This window comes from Melanaphis sacchari, unplaced genomic scaffold (genome assembly GCF_002803265.2).
Source record: "Melanaphis sacchari strain LSU unplaced genomic scaffold, SCAv2.0 Contig0_pilon_pilon, whole genome shotgun sequence".
NCBI classification, from domain to species: Eukaryota; Metazoa; Arthropoda; class Insecta; order Hemiptera; family Aphididae; genus Melanaphis; species Melanaphis sacchari.
In genome coordinates this window covers 25,649,548-25,670,709 of record NW_020270366.1, presented here as the reverse complement: position 1 = coordinate 25,670,709, position 21,162 = coordinate 25,649,548, and the positions used below count along the sequence as shown (strand labels likewise).

At 23.9% G+C, this 21,162-nt stretch overlaps 1 protein-coding gene across 2 annotated transcripts; it reads left to right on the top strand.

Annotated features, from left to right (window-relative positions):
- Positions 1 to 4,410: 4,410 nt before the first annotated feature.
- LOC112595129 (protein spire) lies at positions 4,411 to 21,136 on the top strand. Of its 2 annotated transcripts, XM_025340222.1 has the most exons (16): positions 4,969 to 5,233; positions 10,503 to 10,570; positions 11,656 to 11,773; positions 14,089 to 14,225; positions 14,829 to 15,017; positions 15,271 to 15,300; positions 16,171 to 16,422; positions 17,444 to 17,555; positions 17,709 to 17,783; positions 17,849 to 17,982; positions 18,060 to 18,168; positions 19,481 to 19,659; positions 20,307 to 20,426; positions 20,489 to 20,590; positions 20,669 to 20,877; positions 20,961 to 21,136. In XM_025340222.1, exons 1-16 carry the CDS (start codon positions 4,969 to 4,971, stop codon positions 21,091 to 21,093), a joined length of 2,232 nt encoding a protein of 743 aa, XP_025196007.1. In that variant the 3' UTR covers positions 21,094 to 21,136. The 2 variants fall into 2 exon arrangements, with proteins under 2 accessions (XP_025196016.1, XP_025196007.1); XM_025340231.1 differs by lacking the exon at positions 15,271 to 15,300 and having other exon boundaries at positions 4,411 to 5,233; positions 20,961 to 21,093.
- The last annotated feature ends 26 nt before the right edge of the window (positions 21,137 to 21,162 follow it).

Here is a 21,162-nt window from a genome sequence, read left to right as displayed (position 1 = left end):
ATAAGGCATTTTTAATAATTCTTAAAACTTTATTTTAAAGTCGACTACATTCCGCTGTTACGTGTTTACGTCACACCGACAAGCAGTCGGTTATGGGTAGGGACGGTAGGATACGCACTTGTACCCCGTAATACCAACCCACCACCCACGCAACGACTAACAGGTACAGGTGACGACGAGTGACGGTAATAATAATATGCAACGATGACGACGACGACAACGATAACGCTCAACACAGCGCACGCGAATAATTAATAATAATTATTATTATATTACTGGATACTGTGGTGGACTCTGCGGTATGCGCTCTCAGAAAAACAGCGTAGGTAGCTGCCATTCGCCATTCGGTATTTGCATAACCGCATAATATATTATCGCACAATTTTGTCGTTGCACGTTATTACGGATCGGAGTCGAGTCGTTTACGAGCGTTATATAATTACGTGCGCAACGGCCAGCACGCGTTTAATTCGTGCGGCGCTCGAAACGAAACGTTTTACACACCGGACCGCCGTAAATATTATTATTATTGTAATACATTATTATTACACTGTTCTTGACGTCTTTAAAGGTTCCGAGGTTTGCACAATTGCACGTAATGCCGTAATTGTATAATGTTACTATCATTAAACGCGTTACGTTTTAAATATAATATGTTAATATATATATTATATAGGGTATAAGTACCTAGCTGTAGTAAGTATACCTATTGATTGGACGTATCGCACCATCACGCGTATGGTGGCGTTTACTTTATTACTTATAATACATACATCAATTATTATTATGTATAGGTAACCACACACGATCGATTCGATAGCCCTATGACCCCTAAAGGCCATAAATTATTATTATTACCTACTGTCATCAGTTTTTGTTATTTTCGTTTAAATAAATTTATCAATGAGAAACATCTTCAACACGTTGGGCCACGCGTTCTATCTGAAAATTTGAATCGGGTCTTAACCACCTTTTTTTTAAATAAAATATTAGGCATTAGGTAATTGAATTAACAGCTTTTTGTCATTTAAATCAATACGCGTTCGAGTTAAAAATGTAATAAATAATACTAGGTAAATGTTTATATTATATTATGTAAGTGCATACACGAATACGGAATAGGTAGTTATATACATATGATACCTATGTATTCCATGTGTTAAGAGACTTCAATTACCTACTGTATGCATATTTTAATACCTATATTGGGTACACAGAGCAATATTAGATAATACTAAACATTTATTAGTTTATTACGTAAACTATTTAATAACCTCATTAATTGTATCATACTAACCAGCTATAGTATCTATGCATATACAAATAAATATTTAAATACCATGTTTTGTACTATCCGAATTATTATTACCTAATAATAGTTCAGATTATTAATGAATCGCAAAATAAAAATACTTAGAAAACAAGTTCTTGACCCTAGGAAAAAAATCCTTGGAATGTATAATTATCACTCACAGCCATATAAAAATGATTGAATAAGTATTTTTTTTAAACGCTTACAATATTATAAATATTTAATTACAAATAATATAAATGTAGATAGTAATTGTGTTATTTCTCATAAAGTGTAATAATTCGGAGGTATTTTTAAGTCTTACTTTATTTCATTATTTGTGGTTATATTATTCAAAATATTAAAAATAAAATAAAATAATTATTAAACAATAATTATTGAATAATATGCAATTAATTATTACACTATTTCCTAATATTGTGATTTGTAAGTCTGTTACCAAGTGCTTTCAATATTTTTTCCGTTATCCTCATTTGTCCAAGTTTAGTAGTAGGTACTTTTATTGTTTTCTCCAACGTTAAAATGTCCATAGCATAGTCGTCGTTTTCTAGGTAGGTACTTATTTGTATTGTGTATGTGTATCGCACATAATAAAAATGCATACTGATTACTGAATACCAGAATACCTACCTATCTATTGTGGTTTACTGAATATCGTAGCTAATTTTCATTGTATTGTACAATATTTGAACGCTTGGTCAAACCTATTTATTATAATTTATAAAATAGTGAGTGTCCAAATCATAGACTTATTACTGGCTATTAGTTAATAGCTCAAAATAGGTCCAAATTCTGTTCGTGAGTCCATTACAGATAACTGATAAGGGTAAAACGGTATAGAAGACAGATGTATATTACTTTAAATTATCAAAGATACATTGTACATGACATTAACATTTGAAATCTTTCCATTATCGTCAAAATATTACGAAACACATTTTATTTCGGAGATTTTTTTCAGAACTTCTGAGGTTTTCTACTGGCAAACTGGATATTTTTTTCCGATGATTTTTATTACGTAGGTACAATACCTTAATAACCTAACCTTAATATATTTTAATAATACCTTTACTGCAGCAAAATGAAATGTTCAAAGTATTTGAACTTTGAACTAATTTAAACTATATTTTTAGGCATTTGAAATTATTGAATTGTTTTACTTATTTATTGTTTTTTTACAAAATATATTCATTGTATTAACTTTTTGTCAATTGTTTTTCGTTATTAAGAATGACGGTTGAAACCATTTTGAACCATTTAAGTTTTTATCCATATTTTGTTATACCTATACGGCTATACGTTATATTAGTAAATTAGCTACACACGTTACATAATATATTACTATATAACAATTGACTACTAATATTTAATACTCAGTAGTTAATTAATAATCGTAAAAAAAAATATATAAGACACGAATAATATTTGGGGGACTATACAACATTTTGCAAAAAGGTAGATAATATCGTTAAGCAAAACTAAGTGTTTATAGTTTATTAATGTTTACGTATAATAATGTTTTTTTCCATCAAGCTTTTTTGTATTAATTAAAATAAATATTGTTTTAGTAGGTACTTGCATAAGGAATCATGAATACCGTTTTAAACATGTCGTACGACCTTGTATACTTAAATATAATAAGTTATAACTTACAAGTCATAAAGCCATAATTCACATACATCGTACCTGTCGTACCTAAAGAACTAGCTACATATTATATCTATTTATCGACTGGATTATTGAAAATTATGTTGTCTAGTTAATATATTTAGTAATTTATTCTTTAAGTCTTCAAGAAGATGTTTGTGTGGGGCCTATGAAATATTATATAGGTAGTAATGTATAGTAAATAGTACCTATACCTTATGTGTAGCGTGTGGGTATTGTAGGTATTATAATTTATAAGTAGTAGAAACTAGGAGCATTAAAACAGTCTACAGAATAGATGGCCATCCAGGAAACTAAAACTATAAAAAAAGTAGGTACCTAGTTACTAGTCATGCATTTATTTAATGACTAGAATTTGGTAATTTTAAAATATGTCAACTATTTTTGAGTTCAATAAAGTTAAAAATGTATTTACCGATTTCTCTCAGTTTGATTGTTATATGTATTTTATTTATCTATACGGCTACAATTGGTGACAATAAAAGTTAGATCACTGTTTCTACAATTTTTTTAATTTCAATAATATGTATTTATTTGTATAAATTACGTGAGAAAAATATGAATTTATTAAATTAACATAATTTAAAACATGATAAATCTATAAACAAAATTTGTTTTCTATTTAAATATTTATAATAATCTATAATTATATATTCAGTGCTCAAATATTATACCAATATTTGTTAAAATTTTATATCTTCTAGAGTAAAATAATAATTTATTGTATTTATTTTATTTTAAAGTCGTATTCGTATATATTACATTTATAATACAAGGTTAACCGCTGTTTGCAACATTTTTTACTATATCTAACCATTATAAATTATAGTTATAGTTATAATATCCGGTATGGTCAATAAACTGATTAATTTTATTGCAAGGATCGATAAAAAAAAATTGACGAAAGTCACATTATGTGACTAAAGCCATATGGCTTTAAGTTTAAAAAATACAATCGTTCAATTCATCAAAGACCCAAACACCAAATTATAATTTTTACCATATTTTGAACAAAATAATATTTTAACAATGTATCGATAAATAAAATGTATTTAATAATATTTAATATTATTAAAATACAAATATCAGCGACAATTCCATTCTAGAAATTATCTTTCTGGTTAAAAAATTAATATGATTTGCGTATCGTATTTATTTTATAAAAGATCGAATTATTTGAATTAGATATTCTTCAATAGTTAATATCGATAAATTAAATAATAATGCTATGAATTAATATTGATATAATTAAAATACAATATTATATTGATGCCTTACGCTTTTGGGGTAAACATTATAATACAGAATCGGACTAGTGTCGTTGTCGCGGACGGTACACATGGCACGCATCTGTCCGTTAACACACTAATAACCTTTCTAATAACAATAAAAAATTCCACCAGAGTAAACACTGACCGCGACCACCGCGAACACCGCCACTGACAGCTATCGTCTACCAGTTACCATCGCCGCAATCGTTGCTGTAGGTTCATGTTATTTTTTTTCGTACGCTAATTTTTTCTGTTTATTTTTTCATTTTATCACCATTTAAACTTTTTGTCTGTAAACGTTCGATGTGAGATCCTAATGTAAAACACTTTAAAATTACGAACTATTAACATTGGCAGACGGGAGATTCTCGTTTGCTCCCCGTAAGTGGTATTATTTTAAATGACTTGTGTACTTCTATTACCTAAAGTTATTACAAGATCTCACGAATCGCCATTTCGTTAGTCTTATTCTGTGAAACATTCAGATTTTTATTTTATTTGCGTTTTTGTGTATCAAAACTGTGTCGGTACTACTCGAAACGTTGTGATCGTTTGTGAAGTTGGTCCCTTGAACTTTAAGACGAAATTTTTTTTTTTACGTTTTGTTATTCCTCGGATTCCTTGATGACGCGCTCATCTGCCGCCAATGTACCTTGTCGGTTACTAAAGTGTTATTTGTCGATCTGTAATTACACTAATCTCATGTGAGTAACAAACATGGCTGTCCCGAATAATTTCAAGCCTTACCTCTGTAAGTTGGATGATAATGATTGTATTTCGCTTGTGAATATAATCAAGTCATTCAATACACCTGTCAGCGAGGAACATGCATGGGCATTGTGCTATCAGTGTGCCAAGTGTTTCAAGAATGCTTTTGAACGAGACCCAAACAAGTGTCGAGTGGTTAAGAACTTAGAAGAAGTCCTTATCCATAAGGATGGATTCATACATCCCAGTACCATTCTGAATACTGAAGAAATAGGTATGTATTGTAAATCATTTGTGTATTTAAATATTTTTAATTTTAAAATTTAAACTAATATTATGGAGTGCAATTTTTATTTTGTTTACAAAGGTAGTTCACACTAATTTTTAATTATTACTAATTCTAAATATGTACAGATCACATCAATTTTATTTTTTCTGTAAGTTTTGAAATAAATAAGTTTATTTTGAATTTTTTTAAACTTTCAAGGTGACTTATCATCAGAGTATGCATAGTAACTATTATTGATTTACTAGTTACTATTTGCTTTTCATTAATTCACTGTGAACTTTAAATCTGACAAAGTTAGAACTGTTTTTACGGTTTTAAATACAATTTCACATGCATTTACTTAAATATTGTTGTACATGTGAATGGGTCTTAATGGCATGCACCCATAGAGAATAATTATCATCTATAAGACTATAAAATAGTTAGGTAATATCTTTAAAATAGTTACTACCTAAATACCTATATATTCATAGTTAATACATAGTTTATATATATTATATTGATAATTTAAAGTGTCTATACTTTTTGGATAACTATTTGGTAAGTAGTTATGTAATATTTGTATTCTAATAGGCTAGGAATCCGTTTTTAGACTTTTCTAATCTAAGACTAATTAGAAAAAAATTTTTTTATTTTGTAATATAATATGACAAATTTTATTATAGACCAAGATTAAGTAAGTTTCTACAAGAGTCCAATTTTCACCTAGCTTTTGTATACACTTAATGTAAATTGGCCAGGCTGACGAGCTTATTTTTAAATTACGATGTTAACCAGTCAGGTTTCTGGGCTACCTATACATTAAACAATTCCCAAATCCTCTAAATAAATTCTGAAATGAAAAAATTGTTAAAAGATAATACCTAATCTTATGTCAAATTTTAATTTAAAAAAATTCTGTATTTTTTTTGCTTAATAAACATTAAACTTATAAAGTTTTAGATAAAAACAAGGTTAGGTTAAGTTAATTTTTCATCAAAATAAACCAGGCTAAACAAGCTAATTCTTATATAAAAATAATTTGGATAGGCATGGGCTTTAAAAATCAGTTTTATGCAGAGCTCTAGACTACTTGCATATCTTAGAGATTAACAATTTAACTTCTGAATTGATATCGAAATGTTTAAGGTACATATCATATATTTGTATTATACATTGTGTAAATATAAATTTTTTTGTTTGTTTTAGTATGTTTTAACCCAATTTAGATTTGTTGAAGTAAATAATTAACTTTCCACTTACTAAGTTCTGTGATAAAAATAAATTTATCTAATAGTTACATTAAAATAATAATTTTCTACCTTGATTCTTACTAAATCCATAAATCTAACCACACTCTTTAATATATTAAAATATATATATGAACAAGTAATAGGTTTGTGAAAACATTGTTATCAATAACAAAATCAGCTTATAAAACTTAACATGCTGACTGCATACGTGTTTTTGTGGGTTTTGTTCCAGTATATATATATTAATATTTAAATTCTAATAAATAAAAATATTCTCATATATTTAGGCTATACTTATGAAAGGTGTATAAACACATAATATTTTAAAAACTATTAAACCACTCCAATCAGTGATTATTTAAATTTTAACTATGTGTACCAAATAGTATCAACCTCATTGCTGAACAACCCTAAGGATGCTAATAAGTGATAAACATGATATCAAAAATAATACTGGCAAACTCATCCATTTTATAAACATTAAAAATTATATATTAGTTTTAATTTTATTTTACATACCTGACGGCATACTAAATTTTATAAATGTTATATTTTTAAGAAGATAAAAATAAATAATTGTTAGAAGACTTAAACAGTAAATATAAGAAATATGTTATGAAAATGTGTGTTTATTAAAATATTATTGACTATTTACACAATTAATCACTTAAATTTAATGATTGATCATTAACAGTGAACTATTAGTTCCTTAACATGAATTTTCCACTAAATTTTGGTGAAACATTATTTATTTAATCAATTTTTATGAAACTCAGCTATTGGCATAAATATAGGTATACTTAATACCATTTTTATTTTAATTGATCGTATCTAAATTAAACTAATTTAATTTAATTAATTTCCATGTGCCTATATTTGTCTGTTTTATGAGATTAAATATTATATACCTAGGTACCTGTAAACATAAATAGATTTATACTTAACAATAAATTTGAAACATTCAATAGTGTTAGATATAATTTAAATTAATTACATTTTTTTTCTAAGGTTATTTACAATTGTGGTCATATTTTAGTGTTGACTCAAAAAGTATTGTTAGTTAACGAGTGATGATTATATAAATAGAAAACATTTTGATTTTGCTTAAATATATTTATACAGGTGTACTAAATTTTTATAATAATCCAGAAAAAAAACCATATTATAAAATGTAAATCTTGCAGTAAACATCATTAATTTTGTTTTACAATAAATTTAAAAAATAATATTTTACAGAGGGTATTTTATTTAGGTACATAACAATTGACATTGATTAATTTTTTATTGATTTTTATTCTTTTTATAATAAAACCAAATAACTACATTGGACGGCCAATACATAAGATATATTTTGCAATAGTTTATGTACCTATGAATATTAAATACATTTAAAAGATACCAATTAATAGGTTAATTACTTTTATAATTAAATCTATATTTAATTGGTTATTCAAGTGTTTACCAAACATTGATAAAGACCTAGGTATTTGTTTATATGATTATAATTTATGTATGACAAATTATTCAGTTCCGAATTTATATGTATTTTGTGTGTTATTTTTGAACAGTCCAAAAAATAGTTAGATAAGCTATAAGTTTAAATTACAGCCAATAAATCTGAAATATAAAGTTTTATTTTGCATATTTTATCATTTTTTGATGTGTTCTGTGTATTTTACAAATTCCTACCTAAGTACTTCATATCTATTTGTTTTACTATTGTTTGTTGGTTTTATCTATGATTTGTAAGGAATTTATTTTCTCATATCTTTTTGTCATTAATGTTGCTCCATACATGGTCAAGGCAGCAAGATCTCTTGATGCATTTTATACCAATATGATTCATTTAACATGTCTCGCTCATGAGTTACATCTGATTCCTGAAAACATTCAGGTTCACAAATACTAAAATTATTAAAAATTTTGTTTTATTTTATTCTATTATATTAATAATTTAAAATAAATGTTAAATATAATAAGTTAATAAATATAAAATAATTTTTTTTTTTCATAATTGTAATTTTAATGGCTATAGGTATTTCAACAAAATAAGAGTATATTTTATAGTGCATATTTTTAAGGTTTTTAGAGTATTTAAATCTGAGCGCTATTAGGCATAAATACTAATAAATAATTTTGTCTATAACTACACATGTTATAAAATAATAACCAAATATAATTTTTTGCTAATTAATATCTCATGTAATACTTTTACAATTTAATTTGATTTATCTATTTCATCTTAATATTTAAATATTATATGAATTGCATGTTAGATTATTTTAGAATTATCAACTATAAATAAAATAAAATAATTCTTTTATATAGACATACAAACCTACCACCAAGAAATAAATATTAAAATATAGGATAGGTAGCTTCTTTTAAAATATTTCCTGAAGTGATTTTGTATATCTATCTGTGTACTTGTATTTCTGTATGTATTTATAGCTTGATTTATAGTTAAGAACTTTATTTGTAATTAGCTCATGATTGTTAATATGGTTTTTCCTTAATGTATTTATTGGATAGTTAATTCTTTGAAAACTAGCTATACTAGCTAAATTAACATTAAAAAATAAATTAAGATTTATTTTACTAATTCTCTTTTATTTACTTCAACAGCAATTTTCTCTATATTGTAGTGTATATTAATTTATAGAAATTTAGAGTATCAATTTTAATTACTAAGTATCTTTACAAAAATAATACATTATATTCGAGTGTCCAGGTAAATAGGTGTATTTATTTTATTAGATTTTCTAGATAATGAGATATAATGTAAACCCATACACCCATTTAATTCTGTTTTGTTATAATTATTGTAAAATTTAAATCACAATATAGGTTTGTATTATGGCTTATCCTCAAAACTATATTCAACCATAATTTATTATTATTGATCTAGATTCAAGATGATATAATATTTAAAAATATGAGGAAAATTTAACCCGGGTTGAATTATAATGGAACCTACCTCCTTTCTTTAATAATAAAGCTTTTTAAAATATGATTTTTGACATTTTTTGTACTACATAAGTATGGTTCTGTGATGATACAAATTCTATTTATTTTTTTCAAATGGAACCACCTTTTTTATTTATAAATTGTTATGCACATTTATTTTTTTTTTGAAAATGTTTATGCATATTAATGTATTTAAATTAAAATTTGATCTAATGATTTCTGAGTTATTAAATGTTTAAGTATAAAAGACAATGGTTAGTATCTACAACCTGATGGTCAAATCTCTCGTCTAACTTATTTCATGAATATAAACAATGTACTGATTAATTTTACTTGAGCTATAGTCTTAAACCATTATTCATTTATACTTAAAATTTAATAACATTAAAACCATTCGATAACATTTTGATTCTGATACACGTTTTTAAAATAAAAAATATCTACCCAATAATTTAAAGAAATAGGGGGTTCCCATTTATAAAACTGAAGTTTTATCGTTACAGAGCCATCCTTAGGTGATATAAAAATTCCCAAGTATTTGTAAATATGTCTTCAAATGTATTTAAAATTTTCAAAAATCAAAATTTATAATTTGAATAATTCTTTTATTAATAAAAAAAAAGAAAGTAGGTTTCCTTGGTAAATAACCCTGTATGTATATGATTCTATTATTGTTAAAGTTGATCATACACAAAACACAGTTTATCTTTATTTACTTTTTTTATGCTTAAAAATAATTGTAGGTATTTATAGCTAATTAAAAACTTGTTACAGTGGATCATCTAGGAGAGGAAGGGGGGCTCTTCCACAACTAGTAAAATATTTTTTTGATTTCTACTTGTTATATAATTATATACATTTTAATTTATTCTATAGGTATAGAAATTATATCAATTTGTAATAAAGGTATAAATCACTCCCTTCCTTAAATTATTGTTTTTATGCATTTGGTTTACAAGATAATTTAGTTTATACTGTTACACAAATTAATTAATGTTTTTGTATAATTAAGAACTAGAAAATAAAGTTAATATATCTTTTTATGTTTATTTTAGCTGAATCTCATGAAAATATTGAAAAACTTAGTAATGAAAATGATAGTAAAACTATACTTCAACATCATGTAAGTATTAAGTTCCTGTTTTTAATATGCAACTATATAGAATGAGCAAACTTAAAATAATTATTGATTAAAGTAATACTATATTTAAATTACTTAACTATTTAGTATGATAAATGTTTAACTAATAGTTATTTAATGAAAATTAATAAAAAAATAAACAAGCAAATAACTAAAATAATTTGAGAATTTTTTTTAAATAAAAATTAATGAATTTCTGTACATTTTATTTGTAATAGTTACAAATAAAATAAAGATGTTTCTAAAATTACTTTTATGGTTTAATATCTATAATTATTATAGAAACATCTTTATTTTATTTCGTATTGGTCTGATAAATATTTACATACATATTTTTAATCTGATTAAATATTTAACATACATTTAATTTTACAGCACTTTGTTTTTACATTATCTAGTTAATTCAATAGGTATCGTATTATTTAAAATTTATAATCGTAAACATTTTTGGTCTGCTATTAATTTATAATTACTGAAATTTTCATTTTAGTATTATGAGAACTATGTATTGTTGTATAAATTAACATAATTATTAATGCATAAAAATGAGTAGGTAATAATTAAAATATTTTCTTTTCTTTCTTAATCAATTAGTGTCTGTAGACTTTATATACTAAATAATTTTATGTCTGTTTTTAAAACATATTTCCTTATGTTTTTAATATACCTGCTTTCTGTTTTTTATATTAAATTAAACTGTTCATTTTATACTTTATATTATACAACATTTAAAATCTCTTATATTACCTATATGTTTATACTCATAAAGACTAGAAGTTCAAAAATAAAAATTTAATGAACTATATATCAATATTTTTTTTAATAGAAAATAAAATTGTCACACAAATTATGTTCACATTTTTTTTTTTTTTTTGAAAAAGATATTACAATACAATTCTATTAATCAAAATATATAACACACAATATGATATTTTAAAATGTGTTAAAAATATTTACTGTATCTACATTTATAAATAAAATTAATTTACAAATTTACAAATTTATAAATTTCAATATTTAAAAGAAATTAATTTTGTCATATATTTTCATAATACTAAATAATTTAGGTGATTGCCAGTCTAGGATATATTGTTTTTCAAGTACTAGATTTTGGAATTGACGAAGATGAAGAAAGGTCATTAAATCCTGAGTTGGAATCATTAATTAAACGAATGATAGCTTCGTGTAAGTATAAAAAGTAATATTAAATACTAAATACCATACATTTTAGTAAATAAGAAGAATTATTAAATTAAATAATTTGTTAGAATCATTGCATATAGTTCCATATATATAGCCTATATTTTTATTGATTATTACATATATTTATTATAATTTTAATATTATATAACTACAAGTATTCTTTATAAGTCAATACTGTACCTATGTGAGATAGGGTTGTGGTTAGGAAAATAGTTTAAAATTAATATAAATATTTTAAAAATTACATTGTGTAAAATAAATAATAATATGCGTATTGACAAAAAGTTTCAAGTCCTTAAAAATAATGTTTTAAAAATTACAAATTATTAAATATTATTTAAATAATACTTCGTATAAATTTGAAATGAAATTCCTGTTAAAAATTTTCTATTTTTATATGGGAGGTTTTCATAAAAACAAATTTTTAAGAATCTAGTATTAAATTTGAACTTAATCATAAAATGCTTACACAAAAAAAAAATGTAGTTAAGTATTTAAAAAAATTGTACCTAATCCTGTGTTAAATTTTTAAGCATTTTTTACTGATAAGCAAAAATTGCATCACACACAAGTCAAAAATAAAAAAAATAAAATAAATCAACTACTAATCATTTCTAAAAATACCAAAATAAATGTTATGAAGTTCATTATTTTTATTATTATTATAAAATTATCAATTTACTGAGTTCTCCATTATAAAATAGATTTTTTTTTTGTGGTTTTTGACTTAAATATTTTTTAAATCTATGTTTATTTTTATTAAAGATATTAATTTGTATAGGTTATGCTTATGTCATATAAGTATAATAATATTTATTGAACACTTTAAACTTATACAATCTTCTTTTAGTTAATTTAATTTGATTTAAAATATTAAGGTAATTAGAATCTGTGTTATAATTTTATTTTAAATAGTGTAGTACTTGAAATTTAATTATGCATTGTTGTACCATCATTTTTATATTTTATGTATTTACATGTTTATTATTTATTGGTCTTAAAAATTCTAAAATGTTTTAAAGTATGCTGTAAAATATGTATTGTGTATCTTATAAGGTGATACATATAATATTTTTAGTAAAAGTTATCAATAATAATTATTCTTTGTGATAATTACAATTTAAATTGTATACTAAAAACATTTTTTTTTTTTTTTTTTTTATTGAATACTTACTATATACAATAGTTTCTATGATGAATAAGGTAATTTTATTGTTAATGATCTGATGAATATAATCATGGAATTTCAAATGTATAAACTTTCCATTCACTATTATCCATTTCTACTTATTCTAGCAGTTGTTAGAACTGAGTACTGACTACTTAAAAGAAGTGTGTTACAATTGCCATTACTTTCCATGAAAAGTAGTCCATTACAAAGAAGATTATTTTTCTTTTCCTTCATAATACTATATATATGCATCATTATTTTATAGTCAACATAAAACAACTTATTGATAATTAATTTTGATTGTATATGGTATACCTAAACTACAACATATATAATATATTCAATAGATATATTATTATAATATATTTAATTTTAGCAATATTTATAGAATAAATTTGGTTTTTTACAATAAAAACTGGTATGTTGATTGATCATTGTTTTTTGAAACTATTCAAAAGTTGAGTGTTAATTTTCAGAATATTCTAGAATTTTCTGACTACTTAGAAATTGTGACCTTAATCAGTAATTTTATTGGGAACATAGAGATGTTTTTTGTAATTTTTACAGTTATTTTTCCAAAAAATTAGTTGAGTATTATAAACTACTGTCAAATTAAGTATTTGCATAATTTTTAAAGTTTAGTACATATCCAATTATAAATTATATGATAATTAATATCATTATGTTAAATTTAATATATTTATATATTATTGAAAATTAATCTTTTATCTTCTTTCATTAGTATATCATTTTATTTATGTATCATATTTATACTATACTAGGATATTAATTTTTCTACTTTAGAGTTTTTTTCATGTTATTTGTTCTCTTACAAACCTGTTTATCTAATAGATTAACTATTTTACCTGATTCCAGATAAAATATATTAGCTCGAACAATTCGGTTAACACAGTAAATATTCTATAGATTTTGTTTAAATAAATATTATCTTATCAATATTTTATTTAGAAATATTTTTTAATTTTTCGTATAAGCTCATTTTAAATATTATTTTATCATTCATTATTAATTATTACTGTGTTATACTTATGTTTTTTCAATCAACAACAGATACATTTTTTTAAATCCTCATTTTAATTACTAAGTTTTCTTTTTAAATTTTCAGTTGAATATGGTTTGCACGCTCAATCTATGGACCATGGACAATCAGGTGAAACTGACGATGAAGGAATTGAAAGAGATTCTGCTGAATGTGAAGAAATATCTCGAAATAATTTTGCTACTTTTGATGATGTGTTAGAGGTAAATATTATTTTTTTCATTAAAAATAAAAATTTTTATTAGATATTTAATTTTCATTAAAGGTGTTCAAAATTTCAAAATTAGAGAAATACTAATTTCATAATTTTGGGATCTTTCAGATTAAAAATAAATACATAACATTCTAGGTAATCTGTTTTGCTATAGTATAAAACAATATTTTTTATTTCTTAAAGAATTTTCATTACGTACTATATTATTATAAAAATAGTTTATAGTGAATACTAAACACTCAGCATTCTAGATCTTCAAGAAGATATGTATATGTGTATAAATACATAGCAATTAGTCGTTATGTAATAGTCCGAGTTTGATTTTAGTTAATATTTATCGCTGGTATATCACACATATATCTTTAACAATTTTGAACTGATAAATATTGATACACTAAAATTTCTTTCTTAAAAATCTATTTTTGTACTTTTTAATTCATTTGTTAAAATGTATAAAAAATTATTTTTATCCAAAATTAAGAAGTCAAGTTTTTTTCCTAAACCCATTTAAATTATAAAAGTGTTTCTTGAGCACCTTTATTGTAAATATTTCTTACTTTTATTTATATATTTTGGGTTAAATTTATTTTAGGAATGTAGTAGACATATAGGTGTGTCAGGATTGGGTTCTGAAACTCATTATAAAGCTGTATGCAGAGCATTAGTAGCAGAAGCTCTAGAGCTTTCATCATTTCTAGATAAATTATCTGATGGATCTGTCAGTTTAAGACACAGAAATTCAACTTCAGCTGAATTAATTACATTGGATTACAGTGATTGGGTAAGCTATCAAATGCTTAATGAATATTCATTATTGTAGTTATTTTATAAATTAACTTTTGATTATCTTAAGATTATAATTAATTTCAATTAAAGAATAGTGTTAATCTTTAATATTTGTGTTCACATAATTAAGTTTAATTATGAGTAATACCTACAGAATTATGGCTTTAGGAAGTGAATTTGTAAGTTAATATAATTTATATTTATTATGGCACTAAAACTAACACATTTGTTGTGTTACTTTTTGTTAGCCCAACCGCAGAAAGTGGAGTATTTTACAAGTATGTCTAGATTTTAGTAAAACAAATTACATTTTAATATAACTCAAAATAATAATTTTGATTTTTAAGTTAATACAGGTTCAAGTAATTTTGGTACTAGTTTGTTATTGCCTCGCCACCAATTTGTATAAAATTTATTTTCTACCAGTTGACTTTAAATCAGCAGTCTTAAATCTAAATATTGTTATTCATTCTCAATATTTTTTTTTATATATCTTTATGATATCTTACATGTAGATTAGTATAACATGTGATTTTTTTATAGAAAACGTTATAGTTTATAAGATATTTGAAGTTGTATTTTATTATGCTTGAACCATGTTAGTGTGTTATTGGCTTATCACTATATTTTATATAATAGTAATTTAAAATTCATACCTATCTTATAAACAGTATTAACTTATTTAAAAATTAATTTTAATAAGTTATTTTCTGCAATATTTATTACTGGCATTCAATTTTTACTACAAAAATTATTGTTAAAACTAATAAAATGTGTGACATTTAAGGATTTTTTGAAAACTGTCAACATTTTTTTTATGTACTATTATAAAATATTATTTGTTAACTATGTTACTATTAATTGTAATCAATGTATTATTATTATTAACCATTATTTGAAAGTCTTGTAAATTGAAATACTGTGTAGAAAATATCATGGTACAAACTACAAAAGACAATCATTTGATGACAGGGTGGTAAATAGTATATGGTGAGAAATAACAAACAAGTACTTATGAAGATGTGGTTTATTTTACATTTGAACTTGTTGAGATATCATATTTTTATATTACAATTTCGATAATTATTACATTACTGTTTTTTATTCTAAATAATATGTATGGTTAACAATTTAAAAATAATTTATAGGCACGTTTATGGATACAATTGATACGGGAACTACGACGTGGTGTACAATTGAAAAAAGTTGATCAAAGGTCTCGTGCTAGAGATGAATTTGTTGAATATGCATTAACCCCCTATGAAATGTTAATGGATGACATAAGGTCAAGAAGGTATACTTTAAAAAGAGTTACCCCTCCAGAAATTCCTGCCAGAATTCAAAGAGATGCTCATGATGCAATACTTGAATTTATTAGATCAAGGCCGCCATTAAAAAGTGTGAGTAATTTTAAAAAACTTTTTTAAATAAGATAATTTTTAGAAATTTTATTGCATTATAATAGAGTATTTTTATTTATTTTGTTTTTGAATGGTCTAATGACAATCTATCAATATACTGACTTTGAGTGATTTTATTATTTTTAATTTTTAAAATTATAGATAAAACTATTAGACATTTTTTTTAAACAAAGACATTTAGGAAATAATGGCAATATTCAAAAAAAGAATATATATTTTAATAGATATATAAATTTATTGTGTTTAATATCAAGTTTATTATTTTACTAGTGAAGCAAATAGATAACTTACATTCACTGATTTTAATGCTGTAGAAACCTATCATTTAGTGAAATTGTGGAGTTTGCATTGTTAATTACATATTATATTGCCCTAAACTTTTGTTAAATTCTGTGTTAGACTAATGTCAAGTATTTTATATTTGTTGACTCACCAAATATTGTTAAAATAGTTGTAAATTAATTTTAATTAAGTTGAATGTAACTAATATTTAATAATATCAGTGCTTTTCATATTTGTAAAGCTTTGCATACATTTTTACAACACTATTGTATCGATGTTTGTAAATAGTGTAGTATCTGGTGGTGACCTTGTTTTAACAGATATTTAAAGTTATTCTTTAAACCTTTTTAAATAGAAGTTATTACAATAATAATTCTAAAATTAATTAATGTCAACATAGTCATTGTAAAATTGTATATTGTTCTAAGAAAAAGTGAATTTATTTATCAATATATTATAACAATGTTTCATTAAATATTTATATTAATATTTAAGTATACAACAAATAATTATTCAATTTAATAATGTATAATTAAAACTAGATAAGCTCAATGCTTAAAATTTTGTAGCGCTTTGTTAAACCTAACTAACTTGCTCATATTTGTATTAATATTTAATAATTTATACAAATATTGTTCTATCTATTTTGTCATGTAAATGATTTATTATAAGTTATTACTTGTTATATTACTTATTTGAGTATTAATCTTTATTTTAGGCTGCTGCAAGAAAACTAGCTCCTCGTCGACAAGATAAACTGTCACCAAGGGAACATTTATTGGAGTGTATAAAAAGTGGAAACGTCAAATTGCGTTCTACTTCATTAACCAGTAAGCTCATTGAATTTTAATTATAACACATTTTTATTTTTGTTTTTTTTTTAACATTGTTAAAACATTTTATACTATTAATTATTATTACATAAATTATTTGATGTTGTTCTATATGTGCCCAGTTTTAATTTTGTTTTTACATTTATTTAGAAAGCCCTTTTCGTAATATTAAATCATCTAGATCAATGTCAAGTCCTCCAAATTCTCGTACTAATAAATCAAAAAGTAAATTATTTCATTTGTTTAAAATTTAATATTTCTATATAAATTAATTTTAAATTTTTGTTTAGTTCACTTTGACAATTCATCTTTGAATAATTCAGAAGAAGAATATATGCCAAACCAATCTATCAAAAGTATGCTTGATACAAATAAAGAGCGCAAGCTTATAAAAGTGGATTTTTCTGCATTAGCACGTCTAGTAGTATGTTTAATAACACATTATTTTATTTAAATATTTTTGTTGTTTATGTGTGTGTTTTTTTTACATTCAATTTTTAGAGTTCTGATTCTGAAGACGATTTTGATGAGGATGATGAAAATAACACATTCAAGACTACTACAGTGGAAAAAACAGAAGAATCCACTTATTTGGGCGTGACCACTCAAGGTAGTGATTCCCAACCAAACAACTGTGATTTGCACTTTCGATTAAAAACATTGTCACCAACCTCATCCTGTGTGATATCTTAAGATAATTTATCTTACTTTAAGTTCTTGTAACATTCCTAGTTCTTTTTATGTTTATTTAAATTTTTCTTTTTGTTTTTTTATTTCATCATTTTATTGTTTATGTTAAAACCATTTAACCATTGTGATTTTGTGTTGTGGTTGTCACTGTACCACCCAGTCATATTTTCAACATTATAAGACATTTTAAGCTACTTAATTATTTAAAATACAATTTTTCGTACAGTCTGAATACTAAATAATATTATAATCCAAATAAGAAAAAAAATATTGTTACAATTTAAATCTTAAATTATTCATACATATCTGAAAAAAATATTTATAAATGTTGTATTATATTTTGTACATAAATATGAGGTGATTGATTTATGAAATTAAGGATTATTTTTTTCTAATAAATTTACTTTCCACATTTATAATTTACTGCACCACGATCAACACTTTTGCTTCATCTGTCTTGGTAATTTATGTTTATGATTTTTTTTTTTTTTTTTGTAAATATTTTATTTAGGTACAGAATTTTATTTTGTAGAATTAAACATTATGTTGAAACTTAAAAGACCAGCTGTTATGTATAATTTAAACAGAATAGTATAAAATTATATGTACAAAATCCAGGTAAGTTTAATTGAATATTTCCGTTTTGGGTAGAATTTTACTTGATCATCCGTAAATTAAGGCTTATGATTTTTTTTTTCCTATGCTTGCTATAATAACATTTAACCTTAATACTAAAACTCCTCTTGTATTCTTAACATATTATTATTAATGTATATAAAAATCCTTTTAAAATATAACTAAGTCTTTATTACAATACTTAATAAATTTAAAACAATTTATGTAGCTATAACTAATTCGATTTTTATTCGTGTTGCAATTATTATCATAGTGATAAAATATCTGCGTATCATTAACAATGCATAATTACAAATATATTTTAATAATTTGTCATACAAATAATATTACATTTATTTAAGTGTTAAAATAATTTTATTTTACAATATTAATTATGATTATGGTTTATATTTTAATTAATTAAATTAATTGTAAATTGCTTACTTAATAATTTATATTGAATAGAGTTATATTCAACTAAACTTATAAATTGGGAACAAATAAAACTAATTTATTGTGCAGTTGGACATTGAAATAAATAATTAGTATTTTGTTGTTTGCATCATAACATATTAATAAAATGTAAGATTATTTGATTCTGATATTGTTGATTGTAGAAAAAGAAGAAAATCACGGACTTACTGACACAAAACCCAATAAAAATATTCATGCACTAAGAAAACAGCAACGAAGGCACACAATTGCTGATCAATCATCTCTGTCTTTTATCAAACCAATGGGTGGATTGTGGAAGCAAACTCGTAGACAATCTATGTACAAAAACACTTTGCCTACTGTAAGTGGTTCTCTTCTTATTGTCTATATTCAACATTTATCGATAATAAAAATTTCACGCCATGCATATAAGAAATTAATATTATCATAGTTTATTTTATGCAATATATATGTTGTCATACTACTTTTAAAATTGGTATTTGAAAAAAAGTTTTAAAATGCTCATAACTTGCTTTTAAATTTACTTACAATAGAAGCCTATAAGATAATATAAGATTAATAACTAAGTCTAAAAATAGATTAATTAACTAATAATATTGAAATTTAACAACATGCAAATTTACAAGCAAGTAAATTTATAAGAATGAGATATATGTGGGGTTTGGCATCTTCTTTATACTTTCATAATTTTTTAACTGTTAATTAATTAAAAAAATTCTATATAAACTATTTAAAAATAATATTTACCTTTATTTTTATTAGTATCAAACAATAAAATAAAACTAGGAAATTTTTGAAGTTTTATTTGTTATTTATTTAATCATTTTAATAATATCTGAAGATGGCTCAGGTTGAAACTAGTAATTTTTTAATTATTCACTTATATGCTATTATTTTAATAAACTATTGTTTAAAACATATTTGTTTTTGTTAAGTTAATCATTTTGTTGTAAATTAAGTTTATTGAATTAATAATTATGTTTATAGAGTGATTGTTTGACTTTGACTCTGCAAGAACTTATACATATTCGTAGTGTACTTACTAAAGCAGAAATAGAAAGTTTACCAGTTGAAGGAAATTTCAAAGAAGATGTTGAAAATCGAAAAGTACATATTAATTTTATATTAAAATGTTTGAAACAGGATTATAAATATTTTCTTTATTTTAGGTTTGCTTCTTATGTATGAAAACAAGGTTTGGCATTTTTGGACCATGGGGGCAAGAATGCAAAATGTGTCAACGTACAATATGTTCAAAATGTTGTACCAAGGTAATATATTTAAAATTCTATAATTATGTATAAACGTTGTTTACTAATGTTTTAAAATAAATATTTATTATAATATAGATGCGTATGCCTACTGATCATTTGTCCCAAATCCCGGTTGTAGCACTCAGTCCCAATGTAGCAGTATCGGACCAAAATCCTTGGTGGTCAAAAAGTAGTTGGGGCAGTGCTCCATCTAGTCCTCAAAAAACGTTGATGGTTGGTTGTCCCAATAATAGTATGTCTGCAAGCTATCATGGTTCATCTACAGTCACACAAAATATCACTCGGTAATAACCTCTTACTTTAAACCCATTGTTGTAAAGGAAAAATCTATTTTTTTTTTTTTTTTTATTAATATTTATTGTTCCAGAACTAAGTATAGTGCACAAATGACTGTTTGCTTAGATTGTAAGACAATGGTACTGCAAGAAATCAAAACATCTAGAGTGAATCGTTCAAATTTACTTCGCCATTTAACACTTGACTTGTCATCTGTTTATTAGTCAATTGCACATTTATATGTATTCCTTTTATAGTCACTTAACATTTAATTATTGTTGATTGATTGCTAA

Excerpts from the sequence above, each read along its gene's own strand:
- LOC112595129 (XM_025340222.1), top strand. The coding sequence starts at position 4,969 with ATGGCTGTCCCGAATAATTTCAAGCCTTACCTCTGTAAGTTGGATGAT. Across the intron at positions 10,571-11,655 it reads AAACTATACTTCAACATCAT|GTGATTGCCAGTCTAGGATA; the intron begins GTAAGTATTAAG and ends TAAATAATTTAG. Across the intron at positions 15,301-16,170 it reads GAAAGTGGAGTATTTTACAA|GCACGTTTATGGATACAATT; the intron begins GTATGTCTAGAT and ends AATAATTTATAG.